This window comes from Asterias rubens, chromosome 1 (assembly GCF_902459465.1).
Source record: "Asterias rubens chromosome 1, eAstRub1.3, whole genome shotgun sequence".
Lineage (NCBI taxonomy): Eukaryota > Metazoa > Echinodermata > Asteroidea > Forcipulatida > Asteriidae > Asterias > Asterias rubens.
This window is the reverse complement of record NC_047062.1, coordinates 17,675,704-17,702,321: the sequence shown is the minus strand read 5'-3', so window position 1 is coordinate 17,702,321 and position 26,618 is coordinate 17,675,704. Positions and strand designations below refer to the sequence as shown.

General features: G+C 37.5%; 1 protein-coding gene across 3 annotated transcripts; it reads right to left on the bottom strand.

Moving 5' to 3' along the window:
* Positions 1-1,277: 1,277 nt before the first annotated feature.
* Positions 1,278-24,885, bottom strand: LOC117289271 (Y+L amino acid transporter 2-like). 3 transcript variants are annotated; one of them, XM_033770328.1, is made up of 12 exons: positions 24,532-24,885; positions 16,743-16,860; positions 15,763-16,086; positions 14,880-15,005; positions 13,737-13,830; positions 13,288-13,332; positions 12,654-12,777; positions 8,751-8,854; positions 6,308-6,404; positions 5,467-5,616; positions 4,385-4,562; positions 1,278-3,649 (listed from the first exon to the last, which is right to left on the bottom strand). In XM_033770328.1, exons 1-12 carry the CDS (start codon positions 24,622-24,624, stop codon positions 3,585-3,587), a joined length of 1,518 nt encoding a protein of 505 aa, XP_033626219.1. In that variant the 5' UTR covers positions 24,625-24,885; the 3' UTR covers positions 1,278-3,584. The 3 variants fall into 3 exon arrangements, with proteins under 3 accessions (XP_033626219.1, XP_033626211.1, XP_033626227.1); XM_033770320.1 differs by lacking the exon at positions 24,532-24,885 and adding an exon at positions 18,496-19,238; XM_033770336.1 differs by lacking the exon at positions 24,532-24,885 and adding an exon at positions 19,086-19,238.
* Positions 24,886-26,618: the final 1,733 nt, after the last annotated feature.

The window sequence follows — 26,618 nt, the reverse complement described above, 5'->3', positions numbered from 1 at the left end:
TAGAGCAAGGACCATTGGACCAAAATCTCTGATGTTTTCTAATCAATTTGTATTTCACTAGAATTCCATTGGGGTTAATTAAAAGCATTGATTCTAAAGTAATTTAATTCGAAGAGGCATGACTTCATCCTCATGAATAATTCATTAAGCTGCCATAGGGCTTTTATGCTAATTAGACAGATAAATTATGCTATGCATGCTGGGGTCATTTATGCATGATGGAAGGTGTGAATGATATCATATTCTAGGGGCAGATTACAGAAAATTTAGGCAGTGAAGTTTTGTACATGTAGGTAGGGCCTATGGATGGAGTGCAAACTAATTTCACAACCTTGTTTTAAAAATGTAGTCAATGAAGTAAAACCTTTACTGTTGAGGTGAAGGAGAGACATGTTATAATTATGCAGCAACTGTTACAAACACATTATTCTTTCATTCATTCCAATGGCTTCCACCGGACATTTGTGATGGCATACCATTGTTTCCGCCCAGCATGCAATTGCCTATGTCCTTATCGGTCAGGTTGGAGTCTTCACATAGTTGGTTGATGTATGTCTTGACAGGCCTCCCTCTGCTCCTCTTTGTATGTAATGGTTCCCACAGCATCAAATCTGATATCACTTCATCCGTATTTCTTTTGCAATGTCCAGCAAATTTGAGTCTCCTTTTTCTCGATTACTTTTATTTCTGAAGTACACTTGATAAATCTGAAATATGTTGAAAGGTAAATTTGTATGTAGGTCCCTATATGGATCCAGAGCACAAGTTGTGAAATTGGTGTTTTCTTGAAGTCGGTATTTTCTTCCCAAAACAATGTTAACAGAACATGTACAATCAGTTTTTTAATTATTTTTTACATGCCTTTTAATCATGCCTGTCAGTTATGAATGCAGCCTTGCAGCAATTGGTCTTTGTTGTGCTGAGGTTGGTCTAGCTAATCAGATGTTGACATTTTAATTGATCCAAGCTAATTAATTCAGACTGAGGGCTTCTTCTTGTAGGGAAGTAGATCAAGCTGTTTACTTCTTTACCGTATAGAACGTTAATTCACGTTGATTCATTCAAGGCTGGAAAACAGTGCATCAACTAATGGTCTAATGGACACCATCAACTGATGGCCCCACTCAACTGAAAAAAGTCCGAACTTCATCTTCTTCTTTTTTTTTTTTGGGGGGGGGGGTCGTCTTTAGGCCAAAATGAAAAGAGGTTAGAATTTCACAGAAACATACTATCCACTTTGCAATCGAGAAAGAAATAATAAATCCACCAAAACATCATTGAACTCTCACTGGAATGTTTTATTTTTCCCCCAGCATTTAAAGTGTACATGTACAATGGGGCTGTACAGTAGATTGTTTATTAACAGACAAAGAAGATTTAAAAACAAAAAGAAAAGATTGATATGAATACACATTTAGACTGACATATTTAAAATAAAACTAACTTCTTTTCAGCAGCGATAGCCCCTAAACCCACTAATTAAAGGCTTGGAGTGGGCAGGACTGTCAACTTTGACCCCGGCTTGGTAGGCAGTGGCAGAAAGGAGTGGGGGCATGGGTGACGTTTGGCCCAGAACTGTATATGGAACACAACTTTTTATAAAGAGAAGAGAAAAGGTTGTCACAATAAATAACAGCATTAATGTGTATAAATACGCACAAAGCTTTACAAATAAATGATGGTGACTGCAATACTGATTACACTAAAACCACCATTTTTCGATACATTCCCTGTCTGCAGTTATGATTATAGCACTGTCACATAACAGGGTGCCAGACTATTCTTTTTTCCCTGCAATTTTTTGTTACCATTAACTCGGATTGCAGGATCACTGATCCAAGCTGAGAATTCATCCCCGTTTCGAAAACCTTTAATGGCCTTAATTTCAATATTTCTTATTTAAAGGCACTGAGACAATCAAATTAAATAAAATCAACTTTTTTTTTCAAACGGATATTTTGACATTAGTTCATTAAAACATAAACTGTACATAAACTACACGAATTAACACTAAAAATATCAACTCACTTCATTCCTTTTAATTAATCTAAAATGCATTTTCAGATACTTTTACAACAACATGATTTCAGGCTTATCAAAATCAACAGCACACAAATTATCTAATCTTTAAATATTTCAACTTAAAATTGTCAATATAAATCTTTGCATCCAGCTCTCTTAATTTCCACTTCAAAAAGAATCGTGGCCTAAACAGAAAATACAGTAAAAGGGAGACTTTTGAAGGAAAAAAAACATGTGAAGTTTTACAAAAAAGATGACAAATTCACAGTGATGTCAAATTCATAAAAGTCCTAAAACTAAATAACATATATTATTCTTTCATATCTTTATTACTCATTCATATAATTTGTTTGTTTTTAAACATTTTATAAACATCTGCAGAACCCTGATTCTATTAGTTAACAAAAATAAAGATCACACATCATTTACTTTGTTTTTAAAAATTTCGACTAAACACCAAAAGAATTTCTGAATAAGAGAACCCCAGAGTACCGCACTGCAGACATGAATGTAGGTTAGTGAAGGGGCTGCGGGTACCAACCACATCTCTGGCTGCATCATTCTCGAAAGGACACCAACTCTAAGAAATCTAAGAAACGATTCATGCATGAAACGATTCCTGGATGAAACATTTCATGCATGAATCATTTCTCAGATTGACATATTATGGTGTGAAAATTTAATTATACAAACCATATTACTTAAATTCTTTCTTAAAACAGTTTATACAGCTGCAGTGCTTCTCATGAAGTAACCACACATTTTAACATGGGTGGAGGAGGGGCACCAGCACACCAACCACAAAACAGATTTCCAACCAGTTGAATATGCATGAGCTAATATACTGCTCTCTGGTTGGTGGGGCACCAGCACCAACCACAAAACAGATATCAAACCTGATTAATATGCATGAGCTAATTATGCTCTCTGGTTGGTGGAACAATAATGGGCAAGCTGGTTGATTTATTACCAGAATGTCTCTCTGCCCAATCATAACAAAATGAGGCAAAATCCCAAGACAAAATGAAGATATGTAGCTTGTAGAATTAAAACTATAAATTTCTTCATGTTTGATTTTCTCAGGCGGGGGGATGAGAATTAATGCAGTATATTTATTTTTGCCCAACCATAACAAAATGAGGCAAAATCCCAAGACAAAATGAAGATATGTAGCTAGTAGAATTAAAACTATAAATTTCTTCATGTTTGATTTTCTCAGGCGAGGGGATGAGAATTAATGCAGTATATTTGTGCAAAACCTTTTGGTATCTTGCCGAACTTATTTTTAAAAAGAAGAAAACAAATATGTGCCGTATCACATTCTTGTGTGAAGAAAACACAGCTTTCTGATAAATAGATTGCTATCGTTTTTTATATTATGCAGTATCCCCAATATACTATTTGGTACAGAGTTTGCACACCAACAGGGGTGGAGGCATTTAGAATTTCTTTTCCTACGACTGCCACTTTATCAGAAATTAAAGATAAAAGCTTTACAGTTTTTTTCCTTGGTGAATATTCTTGTTGTGGTATTGTGTCCGGGTGGTTCTTGAACTGTATCATCACTTCTTCTTCTTCTCTTCATTGGTGACTAGGAACAGCTTTTGGCACCAGTGAGTGACACCAACTACAGAAATTAAAACGTGAACTTAATTAAAAATGTGCAAGTGTCAAAACACAGGGAGTTCTGTCTAAAATTCCAGGCAAAAATGAATGCAAGAAGCAGTTCTGTACTTTTCCTTCAACCTCATTTCGGTATATTTACTTCTTTCTCAATTCAGTATCTTTCTTTCATTCTCAATTCGGAATATTTCTTCTTATAACAACTCAGTTTCTTTCCTTCAATCTCAATTCAGTATCTTTCCTTCTTTCTCAGTGAGTTCTCTATCTTTCCTCCAATATCAATTCTGCATTCATCTCAATTCTGTATCTTTTATCTCAATTCTGTTTTTGTTTTTTTTTTCTTCTCTAAATCTCAACTCAATACTTGTTCTCAGCTCTGTATCTTTCATCAAATCTCAAATTGGTATCTTCCCTTCAATCTCAGTTCTACATCATTCCCAATTCTCAAGTCAGTATCTTTCACCAAATTTCAAATTGGTATCTTCCCTTCAATCTCAGTTCTGCATCATTCCCAATTCTCAAGTCAGTATCTTTCATCAAATCTCAAATTGGTATCTTCCCTTAAATCTCAGTTCTGCATCATTCCCAATTCTCAAGTCAGTATCTTTCATCAAATCTCAAATTGGTATCTTCCCTTCAATCTCAGTTCTGCATCATTCCCAATTCTCAAGTCAGTATCTTTCACCAAATTTCAACTCTAAAATATCTATCCTCCAATCACAGTCTCAACCTTGCTTACCTTCAATCTTGTGGAGGAATTTCGGAATCTTAGCAGGTCTGATTAAGATGAAGTAGAATGGTACTCCTGTTAAGGTGATGGCAACTCCAATAAGGGTGTCTAACGGAGCCGAGATTGTCCCCAAGACAACCAGGGCAAATGATGCAATGGTGAAGAAGATAGGCAGACCAATGAAAACCTATGAGCAGGAAAGAATACATAGTTACAAACCAATCTCATAGGACCCTTCTTCGTAAACCTGTTGGGAAAAAGTTAGGTGCCTGTTACTCAGGTGGGATTTGAACCCAGGACCTTTTTCTAATCATTCTAGAGCAGATGTCTTACCACTAGACCAACACATTTTACCAGGTAGCCAGAGGCAGTTTGAATCCTACGTTTTAGCAGCGAGTACTGCATTAATTTGTAAGATGTTAAATTGTATCAGAGATAAAGAACATTATGCATGTTATTTTCCTATACAATCACTGTACACTGAAAACTTTCCCCGAGTCTTGTAAAAAAATCAACCGACAAATACTCTGGTGGAATCTGCAGAGCGGAAAACTGTATTTTCTGACCAGACCCAAGGCTTATGGTTGAGCCGTCATAACCAAACATATATACCCCTGTGAGCGTCTTTTGATAAACATAATAAATTTATAATATATAGAAGAGTTTGCGGTAACACCATGTAATAACAATCTCTAAATGAGTTGGGGTGGTTCTGAAAAGAACCGTTGGATTCACTCGACGTTTCGATCAGTATGCTCTGATCGTCTTCTGTAGAATGCTGGACTCTGATGCTGCATGCTGCTGCACTTCCCGCCTCTATTTCCCGCCTTCGTGCATCACCAAGCTAATCCGCCACTCAGTACTTAAGCAGCATGCAGCATCAGAGTCCAGCATTCTCCAGAAGACGATCAGAGCATACTGATCGAAACGTCGAGTTAATCCAACGGTTCTTTTCAGAACCACCCCAACTCATTTAGAGATTGTTATTACATGGTGTTACCGCAAACTCTTCTATATCTTATTTCCACCATGCAAAGTTTCAAATCCTACAAATTTATAATATACAATTTGCTGAAGGAAACTGCACCAACCTTGTATGGTCTCGACATTTCAGGTTTCTTCCATCGTAGATATAACAGTCCGGCAGACAGAGCCCCACTGGATGTCCACAGGACAAAGTTGAAATAGTTGATGAGTGTGTAGACATCCTTGGCAAACACGTACACACATGTCAGGAATGTCTGAGGAAGTAGAGAGATAACATAGTTATTCAAAATTTGAAGATAATTGGAGAATTAGATAATGGTTCCTGATGAAAACTTTTTACCTAGAGGTTGAATTTCAATTTGTTTTTAAAGCTGCTTAAGCACAACAAGTAGCATGAAGCAAAATTATGCTTGCTAAAATAAGGTTACCAGCAAATATACTATGTCGCATCGCATGTAGCATCTGTGACTGGTATCCTGCTCATTTTCGCTAAAGCAGAATCAGTTTTTTCTACTTAAGCAGCTCTACGTGTTTCGGCCAAGAATAGACATGTAAATCTTGAATGTATTCAATCATCAAGACCAATTCAAGTTGCATGACATTGTACCATTTACAATGTGTCCAAGAAAGAATAGCCTGTACAAGATATAAGACCAAACATTTGGGTTTTGTGTTATTAAAAGAATTTGTGTTATTGAAAAATCTACAAAATTTGTGTTCATAAATGGACAATCCAGTGAACGATTTCCTTCGAAGAGCAAAATGCTCTGCAAAATGTCTCAGTTGCTGCTCATAAATCACCGATTGCTACTCAATATTATCATTCAGTGTGTTCAAAACCTTCCAGTCTAACGCAAAATTGCTGGACGAAAAATCGTTCCCTGCAATCTACAAAGAAATCTGATTGGACTGGAAAGGTTTGGATGATGTAATTTGTTGACATACCACGACGAGAAGAGAAGGCATAGGGGTCTTCCTCTTGATATCAATCATAGCAAGGACATTAGGCAGCTGTCTATCTCTGGCCCCAACGAAGAACATTCTACAACAAGAAAAACACATTGATTAATAGGATGCATTCCAGTATCCAGTAACCCTAATCGTTAAATACTGAATCAATCCCAATAGCAAGGTGTAATAAGGGTCTTTTGAATTCTGAGAAAACATCAACAAATTGTTTAAACCTTAGTTTGAACTCCGACCCACTACGGCTGACATTTTTCAGCACAACGCCATACCTTTCTTTATTGTAAGCAAAACTGTATGCCTAAGAATTATTAGTTTTTTAATTCTGCAAGTGAACCTCTTTAAGATAATGTAATACTTGATTGCATTAGTTGTCTTCACTAATGATTGTTGGTAAAACAAGTGGATTTTCAAACCACAGGTTGATAATGATGAACTAAGTGCAGAAAGCCACAATTGAATGTGCCATGAAATTGGGTTAAACAAGTAGTAGAATGTAGGAGGTTCATTGGTGCCAAATTTGCAAAGTCATATGTGGGTACTGTCACCCTTTGGAGCTACAGGCATGGACCACAGCCATTTGTATAAAGATCGTAAACCAAGCATCTCATTTTTGGAGAAATTTAATTATTTAATTGAAGAACTCAATGTTTTGCTTTCAATTTAGTTTGGGTGTTCCCCCTTTTTTGTTTAAACTGGACCATCACTTTAAACCCAGTTTCCTGTTAAAATAAGTCCCCTTTTGTTGTGATTACAATGTTACCTCAATGAACTATTTGTTGTTGCTTGTTTTACTCTTAATATCGTCATTAGTTCTAGACATAATTGAGCAGTAAGTTTCCTAAAGTGCGGTTAAATATCACATAATCAGTAACATGTACCCATCTGTGATATTCAGTAGCATTGTGTTTGGAGTGCAAAGTATGAATGAAAAATTTAAAAGGTAAAAAGTGAGTTAAGTTGTAAAGCATGATCTCGTTGCTGAAAATGAGTTGCACTGAAATTGGACTTTAATATGGTAACAAATGGACTGAATGAGTGTGAAAAAAATCAAAGTTAAATTGCCATTTCTTGTTCTGAACTTTGTGGTTTTGTTGAGTTTCAAATTTAAGTATCGTCGCCTTCCATACAGAGTGTTGGAAAAAAAAACATTGAGTGAGAAGTAAAATTATGAGAGGTCAGTTCTTTAGATTTTGTTCAGATTTTTTTTCCCAATCACAATGCTTGGATTCATGTTATCATTTTATTTCTACAATCAAAAGTTATAAGACATGAAACACAATAAAGCGGACGAGTTTGCATCAGTTTTCCCTATTGTTGTAATATACGTCACGTACTTGAAACCACCCGAAAAGTGTTCCAGTATGTGAATGGACATGCAGGCTAATATTGAACATGTTTGACTTGATTATTCGGTAGCATGTACCCATCTGCGCTATTCAGGAGCATTATGTTTAGAGTACCCTTCATTTTCAATTTAATAGTGGGTGTCATTCAAGTTCTAGTGGTCTGGAGTCATCGGAGGCAGGGTTTGACTCCCGGAGATGACACTTGTGTCCTTGCCAATGACCAGAGACTAATGTTAAGCACACATTGATAGATTATTGTAAAATGCACTATGTAAGAACAACTTATTATTTATTATTATTATGAATATATTATTATAAATTTGTCAGTCCATTATGGAAAATTGAGGATGATTTAAAAAAAGAAGACTTTTAACAAATTGAATAAACTAAAACTATTTTCAGTATAAGCCTGCATGACCTTTTATATTGAAATACTTATTTGGGTGGGTGGTTTCAGGTACTTACACAAATTTACAACCACTGGAAGAGCTACTGATGTGGTGGATGCAAAGTGGTCCCCTTTGTTGTGTTTATTGTCATTACAGCATTCTTTGTTCTCTTTGTTTACAGTTATAGAATAGACTATTACACACACATACATGGCGGACCAAATTTGCGTAAATTAATTACACGACAGCATCAGCAAAGTCTGTCATCTCTTGTAGGAAACGCAAACAAATGGATTTACTGGCATGTAAAGAATTTAATTGCGATTTCACTTCTGCAATGACAAAAGATTATCTCTAGTGGTTTTTTTTACGTTTTAGATATAAAATATTTTTTAAAGAAGATAAATTTAGAATAATGCAACACATTTTTTGGCATTTCACTTTGGACACTGTAGGAGTACAACAATCAGATTGTAATGTACTGTACCAACATTGAATTCAACCATCAGATAATATGTTACCATTGGTCTTATAATGTTACGAGTTTGACAATATTCTTTTAAAACTGATGTTATTGTCAACTATCCCTTACAAATTATATCTGGCCTTGATCATTATCAATGATTCATTTTGAAAAACAACCTCCTTGCATGTGTGTAATAGTCTACATTGGTCAACAATTACCTAGATAAGCCGAGAAGGCTTCCGTTATTTGAGCCAAATGTCGACATCGCAACGAACACTGGCATACACCATGCAAACACACCAAGGACCTTGATACCAAATGTCTGAATAAAACAGCCAAAAAACAGCAACAGTTTTTAGATCGCTCTGATGATGGCAATTGTGATAAATGCTTACCTGGACTTTCATTGTATTGTTGCTTTGGCAATGCAACTTACTTCCAATGTTCAATAGTTTTGGCTTGGCTTTTAAGTGAAACAAACATTTAAGCATGATTGCATAATGGACATAAAAGCATGTAAGTACAATATCTGGCAGGTCAATATACAATGATGGTAACCCTGGTTATAAAGCCCTGGCCCTCCTAGTGACTGATCAGTCAATATCATTCAACTTCATTCAGGGTTCAGAATGCAGTGTGTAAACTTGAACAGTCAATTCAAAACTAACTTTTAAGTTGTCTGAAAACCAACTAGAGTGCAGAGTGCTATTGACCAAGTACCAAGAGTCTCGGCCTGTAACAATTGGAAATAAATTTGTCATTTGAAGGTTGCCTTTACTTTGATTATAAAAAAGGTTTACAAAGAAATGCAAGTTGAAATGGAGGAAATAGAGATGTTTCTTATCTAACTGAAAAGCAGTCTTGTGTTTCTAAACGTGTGCTGTAATGCAAATGAGATTAGGAGCAGTATGATCAGAAGCAATTTGAAAAAGAAAAATTTTGAAGAAAGAAAATTGTAAAAGTAATGGCTGTATTGATATCGTAAAATTCATGATAAAAGCAAGATGTATACCTTGGGTAAAATGAATCAAAAATGTAAAGATGCTATAAAATATTCGTGCAGTAGGTTTTTCAAAACACAAACGGAAGTAGTAATAGAAGATATTTCAGACAATACTGACAACAACAAAAAACCAAAAATTCAGGCAGTCCCGGCCCAGATAATTTTGTTTTAGGTAATTTAAAAATGTTAGCTCACTTTCAATCCTCCAACCAAAAGTACACACCTTTTAAGTTTTACACTAAAATAAAGTATGATGAAAGAAAATGTGTTCAAGAGAATCTAATGAGTTGATTTCAAATCTTTCATCTTTTGTCTATGTGTACATGATATGTATATCTTGAGAAAGACAGAAAACCCCCATTATTAGATCCAAAGGTTGACATGGCAACAGAAACCGGCAAAATCCAAGCAACAACTCCTAGTAGTCTCTGGCCGAATAGCTAAATTATTGCACCAAAATAATAAAGGAATTTAAACTTCTAATTGATGGACAGCAAGTTTGTATATTGCTTATTTTGGAACCTTGTCCCCTCAAGATTAATAAGTGTGCCTCAATAATCAAGATGATGTGGCGTAAAAAATTTGCTTTCAATTTGTTCATATCTTGTATAAGGGCAAATTTTTAGTCAGAAGGTCCTGAAATGTACAAAGAAACGGCTGGAATTGCCTAGGTAGCCAAGGACATTTGTTTAGAACACTTAGAAAGAAATTGACAATTGCCTTTGTTCATATAAAAACCCATTTGAATGATATTAACTGATCAGTTTAAAAAGGAGTATCAGTGCTCAGTTTCTCATCTAACGGTGAGGTAGCCTTGAACAACTCTAGCGACCAAATGTTTAAATCTCTTTGGCCGTGTTTCCAAACTTGTGCTGGAATGAAAATAAGGTAAAAAGCATTTAAAGGCAATATGATTAGAAGCAATTTTAAAAGGAGAGGAAGAAAAAAAGCTATAGAAAATTGCAAATGTCATAGCTGCATTGATTTTTTAAATTCATGATAAAAGCCAGGAAAATAGTTTTGGTAAAATGACTGAAAATTGATACAAAAAAATGACAACCCAATAAATATTTGTCACCATTGGTACAATGGCACAAGATAACATTGTTTTTGTTTTGTGACTTCGCTCAGCAATTTTTCATAGCAAACAACTTAGACTGAACTTATTTTGTTCAAACTGAATGCCAATATTGAGTTGCAAATAAGTTTTGGTGGGTTTTTGTCCCTACAGTTTGTATATATTTTGTTCTGAAAACGTTTGCTGGAAACAACATACTTTAGTTATTGATCTCAGACCAATACAACCCGTACAAACCCCATGGTCTGATTGACTGGTATTTTATACAAAATACTTCCTGCCCTGATGTTTCTTGAAAACAAAAACCAATCTTCTTACCAAAAGCATTCATTTCACTTAATGAATAAATTTAAATAAAAATATGATTGCATAAATATAAAAGATGTTTGAGAGAAGCGTAAAATTTATTTTAAAAAAAATTGCTTGGTGTATATACCTTGAGAAGGCAAGGAAACTTCCATTATTAGATCCCAAGGTTGACATGGCAACAGACAGCGGCATTATCCAAGCAATAATTCCCAGCAGTTTTACTCCGAATTGCTAACAACATGGCCCCGATAAATAACAGAAGAAGTTAGCCACATAGAATCTCTGGCCCTGAACCACTTTAAAATGTTCACTAACTAGGGATCAGGTTAGTGGTTTTCGTTCCCTGTTTTTCAACTCTGTGGACCCCGGTTCGAATCCCACCTCAGACTGGAGCCATGTGGATCGGGTTTTTAGTCCCTAACTGGACATTGGTTTTTCCCCATTGGGGTTTTCCTCCCACATCTAAAACTGACAATTTTTCCCCCTGTTATTGGTGCTAATTGTGCTGTTGGATGTGTAATCATTTTTTGCTGACTGTTCTTCAAAGAAATAATGTCCAAATGATGGATTTTAGTTCTAGGAGTGATGAGGCAAACGAGCATGTATGTAGTTTAATTTACGCTAACAAACATACAAATGATTTTGGGCATGAGTTTTTTTGCATAATTAACACAAATGTGATGTTGTTGATTGTAATTTTGAGAAAGTTGGGAGGACAACAGAGTTTTAAATGTTGGAGTTTTTAAATCGTATGCTGAATTTGTCTTTATACCTTGAAAACGCAAGAAAGTTCCCATTATTGGATCCAAAGGTTGACATGGCAACAGAAAGCGGCATGATCCAAGCAAGAATTCCGAGAAGCTTAAGGCCATATGTCTAATACAGCCATAAAATAACAGAGGATGGAAACATTTCTGCAAACTAAATCTCCCCTCCACCCAAACCTTATCCTCAATTCAAAAGAGAAGAACTTAACTGGAAAACTGGTGCAGCTTTAAGAGTCTACCCGAATCTAACATAATATTTGAGGTACCAGTTGAACAGGTATTTGACTGTACCTCTTATGTTTAAGTTAAAGTATACTTCCCCAACTTTGAAACAAAATTTGCAAAATCTTGCATTAAAGTCCTTGACTACCCAACCCCGTATCTTGCTATTTGAAGTTTTTGTCTTCCATACTCCCAGGGATATTTGCTCCCCAGGGATATTTGCTCCCATCTCAGTGTAGACTTGTGGGCAAGTTGTTAAATATTTGTCACGGTGATAGCGTACCAACACTCTCTGCGAATCCCGCAACACTGGTAATGTTCTTGTGAGACTGCTGGCTCCTGAGACAACAACAGTATCGTGCGAGTCCCCGGAGGGCTGTTACGCTATCACCGTAAGAAACATGTAATGACTTGTCCACAAGTCTAGTCTTAGTGTTACTTTCAAAGGTTGACCAAAACATCTTTAATTATCATTTTCAGTCAACTACAAGTCTGGTTAGTGTGTAACAACAAAAAAACTGTTTATAATATAACATAGCTATTTATTTTCAAAAGTCTGGAGTAATGATCTACACTGCTGTTGTATTGGCAATTTCTTCTGCAGCTGATCAGAACATGCACGGTGGACGCATCCAACTTGTGATCTGTATGTCCAAACATTTTTAACTATAAAAGAAAGATCTCCACTTGCTCAGTACATAATTGTAAAATTGCAATCGCTTTCTCAAACAAAAACGCTTACCACAGCGACGGCATCGGATGCAAGTAGCTCTTGAGGTGTCATTGCGGTGAAGTAGGCAACATTGGCAAAAACATAAAATATTGTCACTATCGTCATGGTAATATAAATAGCACGGGGTAGATTTCTGCAAATGAATTGAAACAAAAAAAGGTTACGATTTAATCAAATTCAACAATTTTAATTATTTTTGTGTCGTTTTGGGGGGACGATATCAAACAAATCGACAAAGCCTGATGAGAACTTGACTCATGTGTCAATAGAAACCATGTAGATTTTATTCAGTGCTTTAAAATGATTGGAAAAGGAGCACTAGGCTGGAAATTCTTGGTTCAGACCTTGAATTACACAGCAGCCACTACTGTTTCCCATATTGACTCCCTATCATGACATGAAACACACCTCCGGGACTCGAACCCACACTCTGCTGATCAGAAACACCAGAGCTGGAGTCAGATTTTCTTGTCCGCTCGCCCAACATGCCACAATGTAAGTGCACATCGCATTGAGAAATGTCAAGATTTCCCGATTGAATTGTCCAATTCCTAATCAAAATGGCCTGTATTATCCCTCTCAAGATAAGATTCCTGGCCCATTAGGGTGACGAGTAAGGGAGATGTTCGGTCCAATCACTTACTTGTACGGGTTCTTAAGTTCCTCAACAACGTTGTTTAAGTTATACCTGTATCAGAGAAAATGATAAAAAGTAATTCAAATTAATGTATGCCAGATTCTCAAACCGATGGAAGAAAAAGTGTTTACAGCTGCTCTCCCAAAATTCTCTCTTAGTGGGCAAGCTTGTTTCAAGTTTGAACTACTGAAAAGCTGATTGACTACATAACAAGGTAACGGGTCCTGCTTGCTTCTTGCTTGTCCCTATAAACAGTAAGGGCAAACCCTGACCAACGACGATTATTTCAGGAGAATCCCAAACTGAAACTAAGAAATAAAGTTCAAATCTCACACCACATTCATCCATGCATTTACATAAAGAAATAACCTCTTTATAGGAGGGCCCTACATGTTATTTTTATTTTATTTTTATAATCACATTAGACAACTTTAGTTCAGGGAACCCCAACTTACCAGCCAGCATATGAAAAAAGGCCGGAGTATAAGGCATTTCCAAGGCCACCGTATGTTGTCCCTTCAAATGAATTCTCAAAACTGGTTGTTTCACCTGCAATAAATAGACACACAAACTTTCCCCTTTAATAGCCACACATGTAGGTTAGCAGCTGTTAATCAGACCAGGGACTAGGCCTATTAGTACACCTTAGTTTGGGCATTTGTGCCCTTCAAAACTTGCTCACAGACCTTGAGATTTTCCAATGGAAGAGCACTTTGCAACATGGAAATATGCCATCTTGAATATGAAACTCCAGGCCAGAAATGTACAGCATTTATTCTTTGCGACTCAGAGAAGATTTCTGTGTAGTTGCCCATCTGAGTCGGGGCTCAAATTTGGGAGAACAATAATCTTCAAGACAAATGTTTACTTGACCAGAAACTTGTGTACCAGACCAGAATCTTGTGTACCATACCAGAATCTTGCGTACCAGACCAGAATCTTGCGTACCAGACCAGAATCTTGTGTACCAGACCAGAATCTTGTGTACCAGACCAGAATCTTGTGTACCAGACCAGAATATTGTGTACCAGACCAGAATCTTGCGTACCAGACCAGAATCTTGTGTACCAGACCAGAATCTTGTGTACCAGACCAGAATCTTGTGTACCAGACCAGAATCTTGTGTACCAGACCAGAATCTTGTGTACCAGACCAGAATCTTGTGTACCAGACCAGAATCTTGTGTACCAGACCAGAATCTTGTGTACCAGACCAGAATCAAAGGAGAACGTCCCGAGTACTGACACTGACACAGTTTAGTTAACAAGTATGTTTTTATTTGAATTTAAAGCTTTAAGAAAGACATGTTACAAGAGAAGATTTCTCTTATCTGTCTTTTGGAAAATTAGGTATACTTCATTACTCAATCAGATTGAAAGATGTTTATCAGAGTCAAAGTCAACACTTGTGCATAAATATTTTGTTTTTGTTCGTGATATTACACAGTGAGGTATTTTTTATTCAATTGAAAATACACATGACCATCGAACCTGTCCAATCATAAGTAAACTGGCCCTTGACACTAAAACCACTGGCCTCAGGCCTGCAGTCCAGTGTATAATTCGAGCCATGTAAATGAAATGTTGTCCTTATTTTACCTCTGAATATCTGCACTGCACCCATGACAATGATGATTGTCAGTGCCAGCATCTTGAACACAGTGAAGATGTTTTGCACGGCAGTCGTCAAGCGTACACTGAAGATGTTGAAGAACCCGCACAACACTACATGGAAACCAGAATTGTCCAATTTAGGATTTAAATCCTGATATGTGACCTGCTCCAATAAAAATTGGCATAAAGTCGAAAAATGTTATTACAAGGAAGGGATCAGTTGAGCTCTTTAACCCATTTCAAAAAAACACTCAAATTTTAAAAACCTTTTCTCTATGTAGAGACATGGGAAGGAAGCCGGTCCAACAATATGAACACCGAGGGCGCACTTGGGTTCCCTACATTTGTATCATTTGTTCTTTCCAACTTTTTGTTCTCTCCTTTGAACCTCTCAGAGACTTTGTACACAAAATTCCATGTGGAGCACCCCCGTCTTTATAGAATAACCCTATGGAGACCCTTTGTGTTTCCCTTTTCCTGTTTTCCTCTCGTTCTCCTTAAAGGTAGTAAATATGAAATCTCTCAGTGCCATCTTTAACTTGGGTCCGAATAGTGGGATCATGATGCAAGTGTCCTTAAGTAAGGCATTCTAACACCCTTCACCCTCAGATAAATCTTACATCTACCTCTATGGCTACTCTCAGGTTTGATACTTCACAGAAGCAACAAAGACAATTACCTTCGTGCCCCATGGTCATTGCCTTGGTGCCCTTGAAATGCTCCAGTAGAAATTTACAATTTCTCTCATAGGGTGGTGCCCTTTATCAAGCAAAAAAATGCCTTGGTGCCCTTGCCCTTTCAAGGGCACCAAGGCCTGTACTCTACCTCTAAGCCTCTACTCCTAGCATTCCCAGTGCAATATACTCACACACAGAGTTCAAGGCAAGCAGCTGAATGGCAAACATCGGTGGTTCACAATCCGCAGACGGGAAAAATGGCTGCACGGCATAACGCCCGAATGTGATCGCCACCACTGCACAGGAGGCTGGCACTTGCATAATAAGCGACACCCACAAAAACAGGAACGCTGCAAATTCACCGTAGATCTCTCTGAGATAGAAGTAGAACCCCCCAGACGAGGGGAACATGGTGCCTAGTTCGGCGAAGCAGAGGGCACCCAGGAGAGAGATGATACCCGCTAGTACCCATACTATCAGGGTCATTCCCACAGAGCTAACACCCAGCAGAACACCTGTTAATGAGGACAAATGGAGGAAGCAAATAGGTTAACAATGCTCAAAAAACAACAATGGTTTCATTCACTAAAATTCTACTAAGAATTCCAGTGCACCAGCTGTTGTTGGAAAAGTTCATTTTCAAAGCAATTAATGTTCATCCACCCTGCCGTCCCCCTATGGAACAGTCTTCCAGTCTGTTGTTGGCAACATTTCTTAGGAAGGGATTCAGGCCTTCAAATAAATGCTGTGTGCATGAACACATTCTTCTTCAATACATAAACAAGCAGAGTGTTTCCTGGGTACCATACATCATTTGATTAACCAATCAGAGCATTGGAAACCATTTAATAAGCCAATCAGAATGTTTCTGTTAAGCCTTCAATCAGATTCTAATTTTAATTCTGTTCATTGACCTTATTAATGTCTGTTGAGCTATTGTTCACATTCGCACATTACTATATATATAAAAACAAAAACAAGATCTTGGTTTTTGTTGTTCACAAGTTGATTTTCATTGGCTTAAGATTTTTTCCCACCCATTTTTCTTTTAAATTGTGAGATGAGTTCAAAAGAAATGTGATTTACTGCTTGCTGAAAAAGTGTTCATTTAGCATTGTTTTGAAACTTGGTACAATTGTGAAAGTTTAAGACTTTGTCATTCTTGACAAACCTTTAGGGGATACAAAAATCCCGGAGCCAATGATGGTGCCAACATTGATGGCTACTCCACTCAGCAAGGTTATCTGACGCTGCAATTTGACTGTACTGCCGTCTTCTGAATTACTCAACTGCAAAAAAACAAATAGTAATACATAATGATGAATCTATTAATACATGAAGAAATTTGAGCGATGGTGACAAAAATTGATGAAAACTTCATCATAACATAATCACTTTATAGGCTAAATGATGACTTTTTCAAATGTCGTTTTGAAGGATGGGACATGTGTTTGCTCAGTTAAAGAAAAAACAATTTTTAGTTTTGGGTCAATTTGCATTAAATTTGCATCCCAATAAAAGCATGGCTGCAGGTTTACTGTAACAATGCGTCACAATGGTCCCACACTAAAACATGAAACTAACTTTTTTTTTTTTTTTTTTTTTTACTTTGTAAATGAGAATTTAGTCAGACTTTGGGTTGTTTTATAATACAAATAAACAAACCACATTATCTTGATCTAAACATGTACTGGGTACTAGGTAACAATGTAATTTAAAGGGTTTCCGAGGAATTCATATCTCCAAAATACAGGAGACCTAATACCATCTGTAGCCCAACCATGAGTCAAAATTGACGCACAGCTTCATTAGTATACAGTAAAACCACATGTTGCCCAAGGTTATGTTGGTTTAGCCCACAGATTATTAGCCAGGCCAGGCCTACGCTGAGTGGTAGATACAGGGGGCGTGAACTGTGAAGCCACCCAGTGCTGAAATCAATTCAACATCTGCTTAATTTAGTCAGGTCAATTGGATCCGAATTGTGCTGAATCTTCTGTCCACTCTGTTTGTGGAATCTGATATGAATTAAATCAGACTTGCCGAACTTATAAAACATCCCAAAACAGAACAGAAATTTGATAAGGCACGGGACAATAGCAAATTGTTATCATGACAAAAGGTACAGTTGTCTTTGCCTAAGGTATTTGTTACAAATCACTGGGCTTTTTATGTTTATGCTTTGGATTTTGTTGCATTTTCCAGGGTAAGATGCCTGGACAGGCTGTCTACAGGTCACTGTGTGTTACCTGAAAATGAAAAGGTGTTTAAATTGTTTACGCTGATCAAACACTTTGTGTAGACATCAGATATTAAAAACCACTCAATTTTAATTTGAAAGTGCTTTAACACTTTCAAATTAGATTGAGTGGTTTTTAATAACTTTCAACTTGTTCCATGTTGAGCATACAACTGCACAGCTGGCAAAAAAACACAACAAAATCTATAAACAATGAAAAGACTTTAAATTTATTTTTCAAAGTAATCACATTACCTATAGCTTGAGCCTAATAAAAACCTTAGGAATATTTTTTTTAACAATCAATCAGTCATTGAAGTTCAACAAGATTTTGTTTTGAAAGAATTTTGTCTATGGATGAATTTTGACAGATGATTCTTTTTTCAAAACAAAAAGTATACAGAAACTTCTGCAAAGTCGCAAAATATCAGACATAGAATCTAAAAATCAGACTTTGACTGAATTACTAAAGTTGTATAGTAGTCCCAGCCTATTTCTATACCATCCGCCCAGGTAATATAGTTAATACGCAGTTCTTTTCAGAACTTAGAAGTCTACTCAGCGGTAGAAGAATAAAACAAGACAGTTCTCTGGAACACACTCTACCCCGCAAGTAGATACACACATGGTGTTACCGCAAACCAAATATATAAAAGGCAAATTATTGAGTATAAAATCAACTTACGAGTATTTCTTTATCATCTTTTCCAAAATCTATTTCATCGGAATCAGACAGGTCTTCCAATCCTATCTCTGAAATGTGTCCCTCCGACAACATGTTCGATGACATTGGAAAAGACAGACTTGATCCAACAACATGTGACCAGTTTGTCTTGTTTTTGTTTACGTTTTGGGGGAAGGGGGTGACGTAACTAAGTACTCTTGGATTTCCAGAGAGTACAATGATTTGTTGGTTGTGTTGTGGGTTTATCTTTATCTCAACTGCAAATAATTTGGGGACCAGGAGAATCCAGGAGAGAGAAACAAAAGTAAAATGTCAAATTTCTCCATTGTCTAAAAAGCTTTCAAGATCTTTTTGTCGTTCACCCCCTGTGAATATTCAAATCAATAGTTAATTACTCCATGCACTAACTGAAAACTGCCCATGCTGGCTAACAGTAACAGTAACACTGAAACTGCACTGTCCTGTATGCAGCATACAAAATACAGTCAATGTGATTGTCTATTGTGCAACGTATTGAATAAAATGAAAGAGTCCGTGACCGTGCACTCTCGGTAGCAAAGGAAAGAATCGAAAGGTCCCACCATACATACGTCAACATTTAAAAAAATCGTCTAGAGTTCAAAGCAACGTCGGCAGTGAAACACAAACTAGTAGAAATCCACCAACAAGGCGGCACTAAACTGAGGCCGTGTCCGAATTGGCGACTTCGGCTACAGCTACGGCTAGATCAACGCGTCTGTCAGTGTTGAAGGATAGGCAGACGCGCGCGCCCTAGCCGTAGCTGTAGCCGAAGTCGCCAATTCGGTATTATTGTAAACATCATAATCAGAATAGTCAGCATCCGCGTGGGTTTGCTACATAGTCTTCGCATTGGAAATTAGGGTACAAGACGATGGGTTGAAACGTGTGTGTGATTGGTTGAACGAGAGAGGGCGTGTTTTCCCTGATGAAGCAGTTTGTTTAATGCCACACTGATGAAGCACTCCCCAAAAGTGTTTCAAATTAGTTTCAACATGTGAACGGCCATCGGCTGAACTGAAAATAGTTTGAGTTAGTTTTAATTCCTCTGAAATCTAAATTATTTAAGGTGAAAATTATTACACGCATCGTCACTTTTTAAAGGAAATCTTGAGGACGGTGACAAATGAAAAAATTGATAAGTTCAAACTCAACTTATTTTAGTACAAATAACTTGTTCGCGTGTCCATTTACCTACATGTTGAAACACTTTTTGGGTGGTTTCAGTTAGGCACATAGTATGGCCAGTTTGCAACCCCGCTCGAACAATGTAGATGCAAAAACTAACCTTGTCAGGAAGAAGGCTTCTTCCATTGTGGTACTAGTCGGTCTATACTCCCTGTAGATTAGGCCTACATTACTTAAAATAACCACAGTTAGCCCATAGTAAACTTTAGCATCGGTAAGTTCAAGCAACTTTCAACCGCATGTAGGACTACCCCAGAAACGCATTCCTACCTCCATGGTTCAAGCAACTGTCAACCGCATGAACGCCAGAAGCGCGGGAAAAACGCCCGTGAAGTTCACATTTTTGCATAATGCATATAAGCCCCGAGACCGTCGTGCAGTGATCTCAATTTCATTCAAACTAGGCCCTAGGTCGTTTCTTAAAGCACAGTTTTATAACAATTTTCACAAAAAACACAAAGCGAAGACCTAAGGTAATGATACCCATGCCGATTGCAGAGTCACTTTTTAGCATAACAGCCACTGCACGTTTTACTAAATTTCAAAAGGGTGTCGGGGTTGCGCCGAAGAAAGAAAGCAGATCTCAGTGTATCAACGCAACTGTGATCAAACAAAAACAGTCTGAAATTTCCCACAGTCTCGGACTATAGCAATTATAGCAGCAAACCGAATAGTATGGACCTACTATGTGTAATTTCCTGTCTATAAAATAAAAATGATAGGAAATTGCTCTGTGACTTAATTTCCTGAAACGGTTGAGCTTCCAAGGTGACCAAACAGTCAAGATGCTCCGGTGGGGGTAGAGCAAAGGTGACCTGGGCACTTTTGGGAACCTCTTCAATTTGGTTCAATGAATTGCAAAAATCCTAGATACTTTTGTGATTAAAACCATTGGATGACGTCCATGGTCAAACATAAACGCGTTGGCAAAGCGATTTACATTCAGTTTTTGTTCCGGAACGTGGAGCCCAAGTATTTCCTCCCATTAAGTGGCACAACTTTTCATTGGTCGGGGGCATCATTTCATTATTTTTAATGACAATATTCTCACTAACTCCGATTCAGTTGAAATATCTCACACTACATCTTTAAATATAAAGATTTAAACGCAAATCAAACCACACTCGACACGGTCTAATGACTTTTTTATTGCTTTTTTGGTGATCGTTCTTCCAATCACGTAATCTTGTTTGCACAAACCTCGTAAAGGTTTGTCGGTCTTCACATTATTGAGCGAGCGTGAAAATGAGGCTTGAAACACTATTTTAATACAGCCCTTTACTAACCTATCACATAATAACTGGTTGTTTTACCTCACTGTTGACGAACATGCTTGAACATGAATTTTGAGTTATCAAAGTAACAGACTTTCCTTGGTAACAGAGCAAATTGCTTCACAAACGGTACCGTCAGTCACATACTCGAAAAATCATCATTTGCTACCCAATATTTATTAGCATTCAGTGTGTACAAACAATTTCCAGTCCAAATATTTCGCTCTGAAAATTGCAGGACGGAACCACTCCCTGTATATCAACTCTTTTCCGTACGCTTCCAGATTTGTGATATAAGTAATTTCAAAGCCCGTTTTGACATCCAAATAAAAAAGTTTGCTTGTTATGGCTTTTACCGAACTAACTGTGTGCTATCATTTACATATTCCACAGTTCATGTTTTGTACCATGATATGTTGTTCTTAATATTTGTGGGGTATAATAGTTATATAGGAAACTTGCCTACGGTCTACATAAACTCCCCCGAAGCTGACAGAAAAACAATAGGCATTATATTGCTAACAGCATTGAGCATCAACAGTAGGCCTACGGCGACAATGACCTGTACAACAATAAGAAAACTCCTTTCCTTTTTACTAATAGTTGCACCACAGTCCGGATAGTTTGTTGCTCCGTAGTTGAAGTATGCCCTTCACCAACTTGATGTTGACTTCAATCCTTTATAATCAGAAACCCATCTAATTATTGTCTGTATTGGAATACAATGGTTTCACATGGGTCAAACTTGACCTTTATCCGGCTCATCAAACAATGGCGATAAACAATACTTTTATAGCAGAGGGGTATATTATACTATGTGGAAATATTATGTGTATATATGACTAACTGGACTGCTCAGCAAACACTTAAAAAAAAAACCATGAGTACAAACTAATTTGCTTTTTAACTTAGGGCTCGCGTTCAGCCTATATTAAATAGACCGCTTGAATAAAAAGCCTGCACACAAGTATTTTTAGGCGGCCAACAATAATAAGGACTCAAGCATCAGAGCATCACGGTACACCAACGTTACTTCAGTTATTGTCCTTCCTTCATAAAGGCATGAGAAGATGTAATTTCATAAGCACGGCCGCAGATAAATTACCCATCAACAGGGTTCGGTAATTGTTACAAGTTTAGCGCTTGTGGGACAATATTTAGAAAGTCCTCCTTGCACACATAAGCAAAATAAGAAACCGTTATAAAAGTTTACAATTACTTAATAATGTTGGCACAGCAAAGTCCCACGTACCAGTAGGGCTACATTAACTTTTCAGAGACATGTTACTATGTGTATAATGTGCAATTAACTTCAACGCATTTCCGTATTGTCTATAACTAAACAGCAAATCAGGAATTCCTTAAGCTTCGACCATTTTGCCTAAACCATTGTCCTTGCATGGTCCTCAGTTTCCATGGAGGTCATCCTACCTTCACGGTCCTCTTACCTTGGTTATTGTTTATTATAGCATTGCGTGTAAATGGTCAGGGTGTAAATGGTGATGGTGCAAGATATCAAACTGATAATCGGGCTCATTTTCTTATCATTATAAGCCATATTTGAACTGCCGAAGGTAAACACGTAACTGGTGGGTGTGTGAACCACGTGGGGTTCCATTTCCCCCGCCTTCTCCCCACGCCCTGGGTCACAAAAGGAGGGAAAACCACAGAGGAAGAAAGGAGGAAAATACTATAACTTCGCTAAATCCTGGGCTCGCGTCCAGGCTAATAAATCTTTGCATATTAATTTTGACGTGAACCTTCTGTCACCCTTTAGTGTGGTGACGTAAAACTTGAATGGAATCTTCAGCAGCTGGTTGTAAAAGAAAATCAGACCATCTGTGAGGTTCATTGTTTTTATCGAATGATTGACACAGTGGAGATAGGTACCCCGATTGTAAACTACTTTATCATTATGGATTATAATATTAAAATGGCATACAACAGTTCCAATGAAAACATTAAAAGTTAAACAACAATGTTTTAAGGACACTATATACCTTTTTTGTTGATGCAACATTAATATTATTGATATTTTTTGTTATGATTTTCACCTTTCACCATCTTGGATTTTGTTGATGCACCATTTACGTTACTATTAATAACACACAATGATAAAACATATATTATTATTTGTTATCAACAAGTTTCGTAACTTTTCTTCCATTTTCATTGCCATCGTGTTGTCTTCCTTCACACAAATTTTGATGAAGATTCTTTCAATAACATTCGGCCGGTTAAGACTCCGGTTTTGGACAAAAATTTGACAATGATCGTGGACACATAAATTAGTGTAAAATACGGCACACACGATGATATCGGGATCGTGGAGTTCACATCGAAGTTGCAAGAGTGTCTCGAATAATGTTATGGGCCTGAACAACAAAGTTTTCAGTTGATTGTGTTCTGAATTGTTGTTGAAAAATCAAAACAAATGAGTATGGAAGGGGGGGGGGGGTATGTCAATAATGTATAGTGAAAACTTATTAGAGATTTTGTGGACTCAGGCCTATAACATCCAGTAAAGAATACATTGGTGTTCGTTATGATCTATTCCTTGCTCATCATGGTATGACGTGTCCTCCTTGAAGCTGTGTACTCATTGTGTGCTTGGAGTCTTAGGAATTCCTTAGATAATTTTCGGTAGGCCTACGAGAGAATGGAGGTAGACCCTCTATGCTCTATCTACCACTGAGCATTGTATAAATGAACAAATTGAGGACCCTTTTAAGCATGGGATACACTCCTGGCATAATAATGTGAACAGAATCTATTACGCAATCTACATGGGCCTATCAATACACTTTTCAAGTGACCATGCATTAAAAACTCATGACCTATTTTGAAGGGCATAAATATTGATTCGGACAACATTTTGCCAATAGTAAAACGCTGCAATTTGATGTAGAGGGGCCTACCGTTATTATACCAGCAGCCTACCAGCCAATAAAAATAAGAAGCACTTTACTCGGTTTACTCGAGGGTGAATTGTTATTTCTACTCTGGAGGGAGGATGGTTTGCTCGAATGGTACCATGCGGTCCAAATGAAAGTCTTGCAATTAATTTTAGAACTGGCCCTAGCCTATGTTGGACTCCTCCGGACGGTAGCAATGTCGTCCTAACACACGGCTACCTTGCTCTTTGACTAAACTAAACCATAGAGTAAGGACAGGACCAACGAAAAGGGGCATCCTCCCACCCCTCAGCTCGATAATTAAGTCGTGTGCAAGGGGATGACAAAACCTTTTTGGTGCCCCATTTATATCAGCATATTATTTTCCTAGGCTATGATATCCATGCAGTCACCGTAACACCGTGTGGGTAGGGACCGTCCAGTCACGGAGGAACCTCCACGGTCAGGTCAGCAGACGGTCCACTGATATGCTGGGCCCTTTTATGTTCCTCGGCCCTCGGCCCCAAGGTTAACCCCCTAACAAAAACAGGTGCAAACCGTATAATCTACAAGTACATGGTACAACTCAGTGCAAAATTCTTCTTCAATTATTGAAAATACAAATACATTCGTGTGAGATAACCTCTCGTTGTGTGACCTACCCTAGATGTTGCATCTTCGTTGTCTGGTGATTCATGATGACCTGCTCCGTTCGTCTGGCCAGTCGAACCGTTTGCCGATTTAGGCTCCTCCATGATGATGATGATGATAAATGGTGCACGAATAAACTATGCACAATGGGCAGCAAGAAAAGGTGATTCCAAAGGCCTTTGTTGTTGTCTGTATTGCTTAACGTTACTGGCCTATAAGAGGTTGAACTGCTCTGACTAGCAATCGGTCTTCGCCGGCAAAACGTTCATTTTTCCAGGTTGAAACACAAGAACGTACCGCTGCCGGACAAAGCTCATCGGTGTTCGACTTCACTCGAGCAATGACGACAACAAACGCCTGGTGGTGTATCCGCCGTCGTGTTGAAAATTGCGTGTAGCGCTTCATGCGTCCTACTGTGCTTATGTGACACAACGGCTGTTCTATGATCACTTCCATAAAGTTCGTCTGGTCATCAAGCATGATCATCAAGCGTCTTTCCTTTTGATGTTTGAAAAGAGAGATAAAAGCCTATAATTTGGTTCTTATTTTTTCACGTGACAATATTGTCCGTTACTTTTCAAGCATTGTATGGACAAACATTGTGTTTTCCAGTCTCTAAAATGGTAAAATCACTCATATAAAATAAACATTATAGAAAAGTTTGCGGTAACACCATGTAATAACAATCTCTCAATGAGTTGGGGTGGTTCTGAAAAGAACCGTTCTGAAAAGAACCACCCCAACTCATTGAGAGATTGTTATTACATGGTGTTACCGCAAACTTTTCTATATCTTACTTCCACCATGCAAAGTTTCAAATCCTACTTAAAATAAACATTGTTGGCAGTGCTGTGTGATTGGTTTATGCTTCAAATTCTCTTGTTTCGTGAACTCTAGAAGATTGAAAACTAGTCTGTTAAGGTCTTATTTCAAAAGTATAAGAAATTCCGTACCTTGACCAACTTTTTACTAAAAATGCAAAATTTTGAAGTTTTGTTGCACAATATTAATTGATGCATAGACATAAGACGTAATCAGAGGAAATAATAAAAGTTTAAAGCTGTGTGTTAATGAAAAATCAACAGAATGTGTACACACTGGACACTATTGGTAATTGTCAAAGACCAGTCTTCTCACTTGGTGTATCTCAACATGCATAAAATAACAAACCTGTGAAAATTTGAGCTCAATTGGTCGTCGAAGTTGCGAGATAATAATGAAAGAAAAAACACCCTTGTCACATAAAGTTGTGTGCTTTCAGATGCTTTTTTTTTCGACCTAGTATTAAGAATTAGATTTTGAGGTCTCGAAATCAAATTCCTGGAAAACTATGTTACTTGACAGGGAGCCGTACTTCTAACAATGTGTTATACTATCAACAGCTCCCCATTGCTCGTTACCATACCAAGTAAGGTTTTATGCTAATAATGATTTAGAGTAATTGCCAATAGTGTAAACTGCCTTAACGGATAGACAATAAAACACCAGCATAAAACCCGGCATTGTCTGTCTTATGATGGGCGTTATGATCTTGTTTACAACCGTCCGATGTCTGTTTGTGGAAACAAAGATGTCATGCAAGATAAGATCCGACCAGACTGTCACTTCTTAATTACAGCCAACGAGAAGATGCCATTTGTAGTCTGTTATTCATTGTATTGATTAATTAATGTCTTGTCATTGAGTGAGGTTAGCGTCTTCTGGTGAAGGACAGTAAATACCAGTGATTACGTAACCATATGTCAAAACTCCTGAATAGTGTTTATGATCCGCAGGCGCCATTTTTTTAAATGTATTGTTCTTTCCGAATCCTCTGTCTCTGATAATAATAGGCATTGCTTTTTGGTCACTGTTTACGCTAGGGCCATCGCCGCTCCGAGTGAAGAAAGTTAGTGTGTGAACTGGGGTCGATTTCACAATCACTAGCCTAGGAGATATCAAAAGCGTATAGTCCTGAGTTAGGACTCTTCCTCGAGATAAGACAAGTCTTAACTCTTTGTGAAATCGACCCCTGGTGTATGAAATACACAACTGAGTGTTCACGCCTGATACTTCGGGAAGCATTTGAGGTAATTGCCTCCGTGCCCCCTGGTCATTG

Excerpts from the sequence above, each read along its gene's own strand:
- LOC117289271 (XM_033770320.1), bottom strand. The coding sequence starts at position 18,600 with ATGTCATCGAACATGTTGTCGGAGGGACACATTTCAGAGATAGGATTG. Across the intron at positions 16,087-16,742 it reads GATTTTTGTATCCCCTAAAG|GTGTTCTGCTGGGTGTTAGC; the intron begins GTTTGTCAAGAA and ends CCTCATTAACAG. Across the intron at positions 6,405-8,750 it reads AGCCTTCTCGGCTTATCTAG|AATGTTCTTCGTTGGGGCCA; the intron begins GTAATTGTTGAC and ends TTCTTGTTGTAG.